Source organism: Leishmania infantum, chromosome 28, assembly GCF_000002875.2.
Source record: "Leishmania infantum JPCM5 genome chromosome 28".
Taxonomy (NCBI): Eukaryota; Euglenozoa; class Kinetoplastea; order Trypanosomatida; family Trypanosomatidae; genus Leishmania; species Leishmania infantum.
Genome location: NC_009412.2, coordinates 1,082,140 through 1,092,139, shown reverse-complemented (window position 1 = coordinate 1,092,139; position 10,000 = coordinate 1,082,140). Strand labels below are relative to the sequence as shown.

The following is a 10,000-nucleotide window of genomic DNA, read 5'->3' as shown; positions in this document are numbered from 1 at the left end:
TTCACGGGAGAAGGACGGTGACACGAGCGCTGCCGATGACGTCAGCGCTGCGCTGGTGGCGCTGGTGGCCGCTGCCACGAGTTTTCGCCGGTACAGAACACAGATGGACCTGTACACCTATACGGTTGTGCAGGAGGCCCGTGCGGCGCTAGCAAGTCGGCCCATCCAAAATGCGGCGGTGGCGGCTATGATGCAGGCATCGCTGCGGCCTATATGTGCGTGCAACCGATATCCGCTGCCCTATGACAGCTGGCGCCACCGTCGCTGGGCGCTGTACTCGGAAGCGCACCGACTGGCCGTTGCGGCAGTGGAGCGTGCAGAAACATCGTACCGGCAGTGCGTCGAGGCTAAAGAAGCGGAATACCGTCATCACGCTGCTGTGTTTCGCGCCATTTTGCATCGTGGTCCGCTGGCGGTGTTGAAGCTGCAAGCTGGGCAAGTGGCGCTCGCGCAGGAGGAGCGCAGGTCACAGCTACGCATCGCTCACCAAGAGACGTATGAGTACCATGTCCTGCGCGCTACGGTCGCGGCGGCGCTCCCTTCCCCCTCCCAGGCGGATTCGCCCCTGAACCGTTGCGAAGCGGTCAACAGGGAGGTCAAACGTGAGGCGCAGACGATGGCAGCAGCGATGCCCACCTCCGTAGCAGCGCACTCGCTCGAGGGTCACGGCGCTACTGAGTCAAGCGACACTGCCGCCGCGTCTTCCTCTACAGCGCAAGGTGCGTGGGCGCAAGTGCATAGATGCACCCAGCTGGCACACGAAGTGTTGGCATCGACGCAAGAGCAGTCTTCTCAGGCGCACCCGGAGCGAAGCGGCGCATCAACGGACACAGAAACGGCAGCAGCCCTTCCAGAGGATGCCGCGTCTCTCTACTGCACGGCTTTTGACAAAGCAGCTGCCGCAGTGTATCACGACCAGTACACTGCTGTGCGAGAGCGCCATGTGGCGCGCAACGCAGAGGCACTCGAGCAGATGCGCGAGTCGTTCAAGGCGGGCCTGCGTGAGCGCGCCATCATCATAGCGGAGGAAGCGCGGGAGCTGGAGCACATCTGCCACTGTGACACTTCCGCCCGGCACGTTAGCTGCTTCCAACTCGAGCGAAGCGAGTCAGGCAGACGAGCGGCCCTTCAGCGCGCGCAGAGGAGGGTAACGGCGGACCTTTGCGAGGCACTCTCCGACAGCCTTCATGCTTCCCAATGGGCAGCGGAGGCGAGGGAAAGGGACGAAGAGGCGCACCTCGCCGCTGCACGCGCACGGCTACACCTCTCGATGCCGTTGCCATCACTCTCTCCAGCGGAGCGCCTTTTCTCGCGTGAGGCGGTGTGCCGCACTCGTCTCGTGTGCGACTGCGCTGCTGCGCTAGCCGACGTAATGGTACAGGGTTCTCGCTCTTACCATGAACGGAAGTATCAGGACTGGGCCGCGCTCTGCATCAGGGATGGCGCTCGTCTCGACAGCGCTGCCTCCTCGAATCTACCTCTGGGGCAGATGTGCATCTTGAAGGCGAACGAGTGGGACGGCCGCCGATGCATCTGGCGAGAGGCGCAGGCCGGTGCAAGGACGCTGCTGGTGGACGGGCACGCGCTCTATGGCGCCAGCACCGCGTGGTCCGACTACCTCTTCGGGCACCTGAAGCTGACGAGTGAGGCCTCCTATATGGATGCGCAGCTGCGTGAGTACCTGCTGATGCGCGTCGCAAACGTGAAGGTGAAGGTGAGCGAGCTCATCCAGATGGAGACGATGGCGCGCGGCCGAGTCGAGTACGCCGAAGCCATCACGCGCGACCTCCGCTTCCACCTGCAGCGTCTGCGGCTGGAGTAGCAGGCTGCCCACCCACCCCCAGTTCCCCTGCGCATGAGTGCTCGTACGGTTGCACATCCACATGGCAGCGATGTAATGTGCCCCTTCGGCGGCCCCCTCCCCCTCCTCGCACTTTCCGTCACACATGCGCCATTATGCTTCTCAGTTGCTTGGTGTCTCTTGTATGGAACACTTTGGATGGTGTGTTGTCTTGCTCTTGCATCGGCTCGCACGATCCCCCCTCCACCCTCCCTCTGTCTGAGGATTGGAAGGACACGCGCGCGCACACATGTATGTGCATGTGCCGTGAAGATGGGGAGGAGGTGGTGGGAGAGGAAGGGCGCCGCACATGTACAGTTCACGGGATAGGACGTATCTCGCCGCAATACGCACGCACATACACACACAGACCACACCAACGAGGAGACGAGCGGGGGCACGGCAACGAAACGCTAATGAATGGGGGAACGAGAGGGGGAAAAGGCGGAGAAAGACCGTAGAGGGGGAAGGGGCAGGGCATCAACGCGATGTAGTCAGGGAGATCCTTGGGCCCCACGTCTGCCTCACCGTCTTGGTGCTTGCTTCTATCCTCGCCTCACCCATCGTATACGGGTATATCTCCCTCTCTCCGCTCTCTCCCTTCGTGTCGACCTCTGCGCCTCTCGCATCCGCCACACACCCTCTGATCATAGATACACAACAGCTCCCTACCCTTCTTCCTCCATCCTGCTCTACAGAGCCGGTCATTGCAGCGCGCGCGCACGCGGAACAGCGTCCACACTGCGTGCCCGCCCGTGCCTCTTTATTTTGCGCTGAAGAATGCGGGAGCGCGCGCACGCAGCCGCAGAGCACACGCGCACACAACTGCCGGTCAAGAAACCCATCCAGCACACAGCTAGTGTGTAAAGCATACACGCGCGCGCGCACGACTCTCATCCCTCTCCCCTCTTCCTTATCCGCTTTACATAGACATACACTTGAGAGCTTCGCTGGCGCACTCCGGCAACTCCTCTAGGCGGTTTGTCGAGGCTCTTTTCCGTTTCCTTCCGCACGTCTATTCTTTGGTTGCTCGTCTCCATCCCTTTCGCTCACTCGCCCAATCGTCTGTGTCTCTTTCCCGCTCTGGCACTCGCGCACCGATGAGCTTCACAGAAGAGTTTGATGGCGCCATCGGCATCGATCTCGGCACGACGTACTCGTGCGCCGCCGTCTTCGTGCGCGGGCAGGTGGAGGTGATCCCGAACGACATGGGCAACCGCACCACACCATCGTGCGTGGCCTTCTACAACGATGACGTGCTCGTCGGCGACGCTGCCAAGACGCTGCTCGGTCGCGGCGTCTCTGGCGTTGTGTTCGATGCGAAGCGCATGATTGGCCACCGCTTCAGCGACAAGAGTATTCAAGAGGACCGCACCCGCTGGCCGTTCCCAATCTCAGAGGGTGTAAAGGACAGTATTCAGATCAACGTGACGCACAAGGGCGAGGAGCTGCAGCTGGCACCGGAGCAGATCTCTGCCAAGGTGCTAGTCTACTTGAAGGAGTGCGCCGAGCGGTACCTGGGCAAGCAGGTGAAGAAGGCCGTGGTGACGGTGCCGGCGTACTTCAACGATGCGCAGCGCGAGCGTACCAAGGCGGCGGCAACGATTGCTGGCCTGGAGGTGCTGCGCATCATCAACGAGCCGACGGCGGCGGCGCTGTGCTACGGCCTCGGCGTCGGCAGTGGCACAGGGCAACAGCAGGGCGAGGACCAGCCGCGCAATGTCGTCGTCTTCGACTTCGGCGGCGGCACGTTTGACGTGTCCGTCATCGTCATCGACAGCGGGAGCTTCGCGGTGCAGGCGACCGCCGGCGACACCCACCTGGGCGGGCAGGACATTGACTCGAACCTTCTCAAGTATGTGCTGGACGATTTGCAGTCGCGATACGACCTCAGCATCGCTGAGCAGCCGCGTCTGCTCGCGAAGGCCCGCACAGCGTGCGAACGGGTGAAGCGGGTTCTGTCGCAGTCAACCGCCGAGGAACTCGCTCTGGATGGCGTGTTGCCGAGCGGCGAGGAGTATACGCTGTCTGTCTCCCGCGCAAAGCTGGAGGAGCTGAACGCGTCTGTATTTGCGCAGTGCATGAAGGTGGTGAAGCGCGCCCTGCAGGATGCAGCGATGAAGGTGGAAGACGTTCATGAGGTCGTGCTCGTCGGCGGCAGCTCGCGCATCCCGAAGCTGCACGACATGCTTCGCGCCTTTTTCAACAAAGAGAGACTGTGCAACTCGGTGCACCCGGACGAAGCGGTGGCCATCGGCGCCGCGGTGCAGGCCAGCATCCTCGCCAACTCGGCTGAGCAACAGTCCGAGAAGACGGCCAACGTCGTGCTCATGGATGTGGTGCCGCTGAGCATCGGCGTAGAGATCGACGATGGCAAGTTCGACGTCATCGTCCCCCGCAATACGACCATCCCGTACAAGGCGACGAAGGAGTACAGCACCGTCGAGGATTACCAGCAAGACGTTGACGTGTGCGTGTACGAGGGAGAGCGGCCGCTGACAAAGCACAACCACAAGCTGGGCGAGTTCACACTCGAGGGCATCACCCGTGCCAAGAAGGGCAAGCCCACCATCACGGTGACTTTCTCCATCGACGCGAACGGCCTTCTCACCATCACCGGCACGGAGGAGTTGGCCAACAAGAGACACACGCTCGTCGTGCAGAACGCCGACCGGCTCTCCGAGGCGCAGGTGAAGGAGATGATCGATATGTCGAAAAAGTTTGCCAAGAGCGATGCTGTGGACGACGCCAGAGAAGCAGCGCGACGGACGGTGCAGGGCGCACTCGAGGCTCTCTCCGCTGCCATCGCCGCGATGACGCAGCCGCCGCCGCCACAGCTGCAGAAGCGGCTTGACGCCTTTACTTCGCATACGCGTGACTGGCTCGAGCGGCAGCTGCCCTTCTACTCGACCGTCACCGAGGTGGAGGAAAAAGCAAAGAAGATCGCAAAACTTGCCAGGAAAGCGATGAAGAAGGTGGCGAAGAAAGCGCGCGGCGGTGAGCCAGCCTCGAAGCGCCACCGCGACGAGGGAAACGGCGGCAACGAGTCCTCCAGCGACAGCGACGTAGAAAACGAGGCGGACAAGTGAGGAGGTGTTAGAGTCGCCGTGGCCGTGGCCGGCGCTTCGTATCTTTTTGCCGCTTCGCCTCAAACACACACACACACACACACCTTGTTACTCGCCCGCTTCGGTCTTCTTTGTGTTGTCTCGCTCTCTCGTGCGCGCGTGTAGCATCTTCCTATGCCTGTCCCTCTCTCACGCACACGCGCACGCGCAAGTGAACAAGGATGACATACGGCATGTGTCGTCGTCGTAGTCTCTCTTTCTATGCCCTTCTCACCGAGTCTTGTCATGTGGAGGTGAAACCGCACAGGTGTGTGGAAGTGTGCACGCGTTGAACCGCTGCCACGGAAAGACCATCCCCAGCTCCTGTGCCGCCCCTTCTCTCTCTTCGACGTCTCTGCTCACAAGCGTAGAAGCGCAGCACTCCCTTCTCCTCCATCCTCCCCCATGCCTCGTTCCTCCCCCCTCCTCACCACAAACTATGTTGATGCGCCCGCTCATATGAGCATGCACCAACACCCGCACACGCATACACGTTGGCTGCGACTCTCTCCATCTCTACTCGCAGTGTCTCCTCCATTTTTCCTTTCCGTTCGGCCCCACTCCTATTCCGAACTCAGCCGCCTCCCTCTCTCGTGTCGTGCCTCAGCGTGCATGTGCGCGCGCGTATATGTGCGACGGTGCGTAGTAACTTGATCTGGCTCACTGCGTACTCTCTGAGTGTGCGCGTGCGTCTCTCCTCACACCCTCTTTCTTCTTCCTTGGTGGCCGAGCACACCCAGGCCGAATTGACGACGATGCCGCCGCCACCGAGAGACCGTTACCACTCAGTCCGCAGGCTGCCAAGCCGTCCAGGGCAACACCAGCAGCAGCAGCAGCAGCAGCAGTATGCGAAGAAGGATGTGCCGCGGCATGCTGGCAAGAAGATGAGCGCCGCGGCAGGACCGTCCGCCACCGGCCCCTCTGCCTCGGCAGTCACCGAAGCGTCCACTGCACGCGAAGTGGCGCTACGCGAGGCCCTCGCGAAAGCCCTCAGCCACGGCGGCGTTGAGGGCGGCGCCGCATCGACCTCAGAAAACAGCGTGGACACTTACGGGAACGGCTCCCCGACGGACCGCCTTCAGTTTGGTTACAGTCCCTCCGTCGCGGCAGAGGCCGTCGCCTTTCACACGCGTTTCACGAAGGATGCGTGGGTGACCGCACGCAAGCGCAACGGCCGCCTCGTTTTTGTAAAGAAGCAGAAGCTCGGAGTCACCAACTGCGAGCCCATCACCTCCATCCTGAAGCTGCAGAGTCACTGGAAGCAGATGAACGCCTTCCAGAGCGACGTACAAGGCGGTGCCGTTAGAAAACTGAAGGCGGAGGACCTCGACATGCTCGTCGACATGCTAGCCTCTAAGCAGCGCATCGGTGACGACGAGGACGAGGCGTAGCAGTGATGCTGTGTCGGTGCGTGCACGGACATGGAGGCATAGTAAGAAGGAAACGGCGCCGTGTGTAAACATGTATCCTCGTGAGTGTGTGGTTGTCTGGGCAGGAGAACGGAAGACAGACGATGAGGGAGGCGTGGCTGCGAAGTATTGTGCCACGTGGCAGACTACCCGTGGCATTCCACCCGCCGTCTCTCCCTTTGCGAGTGTTCTTGTTCTCCCCTTCTCGTACCTCTAATGATCGCGTAAAGTATCCGCACGAAGCAACGATGACGAGAAGCGGGTGCTGCCACGGCACGCCTCCTCAAGCAGACTCGTCCTTTCCACCCCATTCCTCCCCATGTCGTCCTCTGTCTCTCTCACACACACGCATGGATCAGAGGGAAACACATGCTAGCAGCGGTGCTGACAAGCTGAGCCGCGGTGTTGTCCTCCCTCGAGTTCTTCTTGGTCTCTCGGCTTGTGATGCCAGCAGGAGATGGCGAGAGGGTCTCTGAAAGGCGTCTCCTCCTCCTCCTCGCGCCACTCAGCGCCGCTCTCCCTCTCCTTCTCTTTCTCCTTCGCCTTCTCCCTTGCATTGCCCGCTGCTCTCGTGCGACGCAATGGTGCATCTAAACGCATGTGCATAAACTTGCACGCAAGCCAACTTACGTGGCGAAGACGTTCAGGCGCGCGTGTGTCTGTATACATTTCTGTAGCCCCGTTGGAGAAGAGGTTCCACACAATGATGTCCCCATCTTCCGCCCCGGCGTCTTCATCACAATCCTCCTCCTCTGCATCGACGATGTCCGACGCGCCCGACGCTGCAGTCACCAGGCCACGGCTGCGCATCGACTTTCCTCCCGTCAAGGACAATGAGGAACTCGTCGATAAGCAACGCGCCGCCGTTGGTCAGGACGAAATTCGTGACGACATGGAGAAAGACATCCCACCAGTGATCCGTAGTGTGTTGGAGCTGTCGCATCTGACCATGAGCGGTCACAGCCAGTGGCTGCGTGCTGCACCTGGCTACCAGGGTGGTCTCTTCCACAAGGGCAAGCCCTTCTGCTTTGCCAGTGGATACCGAGACACTAGCCGTCCACTCGATGCCGAAGATAAGGGTAACCACATGAAACTCAAGGACCCGCTCGTGTACGGCACCTTATCGCTGCCAGTAACGGCTGCCTACATATGCGAGCTGCACGGTAAGGGCATCTTCAACCTGGAAGCGCCTCTGATCCACTACCTACCAGAGCTCCAGGGTAAGCTCAGCGAGGACGTCACCGCCCGCAGCGTGCTCTCCTTCACCCATGGCATCGACGACGCGCATCTGCTCAAGGATACGGGAGCACGCTGGCATCGGCCGTGCTTCTCTCCGTCGCTGTGCGCCGAAACGCACGCTCGCGTGTACGAGCCAGTGAATCACTTTCTTGCCGGTGGCACGACGCCCGCAACGGCGCTGACGGGGCAGCAGCAGCGAGCGAACCTCGTCCAGTACGCCCGTTCCTCACCTCGCATCACTCGCAACTTTACGCGATCGCTTCACCGAGCCTACATCAGCCACACCTCCGTGGCCCTGCTGCTGGCTGCGGTGGAGACGCAGCTGAAGGGCCGCAGTTTCGAGAGCGACATCCGCACCGTCTTCTTTGAGCCCGCGCAGAGCCATGGGGCCGGCTATGGCGCACCAACGTTGTGGAAGGACCCGAACGAGCTCTTCTACCAACCCACAGGTCAGGCTCTGCAACACGAGACCTTCAAGCGGCCGGTGACCATCGGCGACCCGCGCAACTGTGGCCCTGCGGTGTGGAACGGCTCGCTGAACCTCTACGCCCCTGTCGAGGACTACGGCAAGCTTCTGCTGCTCTCGCTCGACACCATAATGGACGCCCGTGAGCTGCTCGGCAAGCCGTCTAACGCTAGCGGGCGCCCCTACTACGACTTTGGGGCGCAGTACGTGCCATCCAAAGACCATCTGCAGCTGACGAAGTCAGTCTTGTACGGCATCGATGCCCTCCCTGCCGTCGCGTCCTTCCGCTACAGCTGCGAGCACGACCTCGGCTGCTTCGGCGTCGCCTCCTGCGGCAGCCGCGGCGCTCGTTTCTTTGTGAACAACCTCTCCCGCATCATTCAGCACCTGTTCGTGAAGCACGTGCTGGCCAAAGGGCTCGACCCTGAGAAACCCGTCAACCTCGACGACCCCGCGCAGAAAGGCAAGGAGACCGAGGAGACGCTCCAGCGGATGATGAAGCGGCAGAAATTTACGAGCTACTTCACGAAGTACGAGGCGCACAGGCGGTACTGAGGAGAGCGGGGACGAGGTGAGGCATTGGGGCAAGCTGGAGAGTGCCCGTTGGAGGTGTGCATGTCTGTGTGTGTGTGTCTGTGCCTGTGTGTGTGTGTGTGTCTTCGATCTTCTGTTAGCTACAGCGCCAACACAGATAGTCGACATGGCAACCCACGAAGTGGCATACATGCCACCCAGCACAACGAGGGGGAAAGGGGACAGTGGAGAGGGTCTGACGGTGGGCGGGGGGGGAAAGAGGTACAGCGTCACTCAACTCAGCCTCGCTCCTCACTCTCACTCGGTGCTGCGGACACGTGCGCAGTGCACCGGGATGCGTGTCATGGGCAGCGGTGTAAGAGCAAAATGAGGGTAGAACTACGGAAGGTTCGACGAGAGGGAAAGTGCGGCCTTGCTGCGTCCTCCCTGCCTACCCCTCACCCTGGCAACCTCTGTCTTCCCTGGTGCAGCGCAGACCCCTGCTCCGATGAGGGAACCGCGCACCGACCCTCTGCCGGCGTCCTACTCGTTCGCTCTTCAGTTGATCTCATCCCCCTCGCTCCTTCTCCATTCCACATAGCAACTCTCCGCTGTCATTGCCTCACAGACCTCGCCTTCCTTCAGGAAGCTCGTTGTTCATTCCGGGTGGCAATCAAGGTCCTGCGCCAGCCACAGCTCTTGGAAAGGAGGGATATACCCCCCCCGCCTCCCCAACTCTCCCCCAACAACAATGCGCTCGTGCACGCAGGCAGAAAAGCGGATAGCGAAGCTAGTAGAGCCGGAGGTGAGCTCAACATCTTGGGGCAGCAGAGCAAGTCGAGCCACCACATGCCTCGCACGGGCGAGTCTGCGGTCGCGAGGAACGCTCTGCAGGCAATCGCGTCGCCGCTGCAAGAGCTAGAGGCGAAGTACGAAGCGGTGCTGGCGGAGAACGAGGACCTCAGCCACCAGCTCAGGCTGGAGCAGCTGCAGCGTCAGCGATATGAAAAGGCGTACCGTCGGGTGCAGGAAAATGTGCAGAGCAACCGGCAAAGCCTTCAGCAAATGTTTGCCCTGGCAGAGTCGTGTCCCGCGGGAGTTGGTCGGCACCAAGTCACGGGAGATGCCACTGTCATAACGACTTCAGCAGTCGGAAGCGATGATCAGCTCCCCAGAGCTGCCGGCAATCCCACAACTTTCGGCACCGATGAGAACGAGCGCGTGAGAAGACTGGAGCAGGAGTGCGCGTACCTGCAGGCAAAGGTGGATAGCCTACGCATTGCCTTTAGGCAGTATGAGCGCGGAGGTGGAGAGGGCGCCGGCGACGGTTCGCCGCATGATACTTCGCCTTTCCGTCCTCGAGAGCATGCGCAGCGCCACTGCGCTGACAACACCACGGGTTCTAAGGCACTAGAGGCGGAGCAAA

The 10,000-nt window shown here is 61.1% G+C and overlaps 5 protein-coding genes across 5 annotated transcripts in view; all 5 read left to right on the top strand.

The window, feature by feature from the left end:
- LINJ_28_3050 (conserved hypothetical protein) overlaps positions 1–1,822 on the top strand; it is a gene marked incomplete at both ends in the record, with an annotated part of 2,835 nt that extends 1,013 nt beyond the window's left edge. Inside the window, one exon of the mRNA XM_001470293.1 lies at positions 1–1,822. This exon is cut by the window's left edge and continues 1,013 nt beyond it. Coding sequence (XP_001470330.1) covers positions 1–1,822 — 1,822 coding nt within the window.
- Positions 1,823–2,940: 1,118 nt separating this feature from the next.
- On the top strand, positions 2,941–4,929 carry LINJ_28_3040 (putative heat shock protein 70; the record flags this gene model as incomplete). Its single annotated transcript, XM_001470292.1, has 1 exon — positions 2,941–4,929. The coding sequence occupies one exon, from the start codon at positions 2,941–2,943 to the stop codon at positions 4,927–4,929; it is 1,989 nt and encodes a 662-aa protein (XP_001470329.1).
- A 773-nt stretch (positions 4,930–5,702) lies between these two features.
- LINJ_28_3030 (conserved hypothetical protein) lies at positions 5,703–6,338 on the top strand (the record flags this gene model as incomplete). The annotated part of the gene is made up of 1 exon (XM_001470291.1): positions 5,703–6,338. One exon carries the CDS (start codon positions 5,703–5,705, stop codon positions 6,336–6,338), a length of 636 nt encoding a protein of 211 aa, XP_001470328.1.
- Positions 6,339–7,119: 781 nt separating this feature from the next.
- On the top strand, positions 7,120–8,616 carry LINJ_28_3020 (conserved hypothetical protein; the record flags this gene model as incomplete). The annotated part of the gene is made up of 1 exon (XM_001470290.1): positions 7,120–8,616. One exon carries the CDS (start codon positions 7,120–7,122, stop codon positions 8,614–8,616), a length of 1,497 nt encoding a protein of 498 aa, XP_001470327.1.
- An 807-nt stretch (positions 8,617–9,423) lies between these two features.
- The window catches only part of LINJ_28_3010 (hypothetical protein, unknown function), a gene marked incomplete at both ends in the record, with an annotated part of 1,470 nt that continues 893 nt past the window's right edge, over positions 9,424–10,000 (top strand). The window contains one exon of the mRNA XM_001470289.1: positions 9,424–10,000. This exon is cut by the window's right edge and continues 893 nt beyond it. Coding sequence (XP_001470326.1) covers positions 9,424–10,000 — 577 coding nt within the window.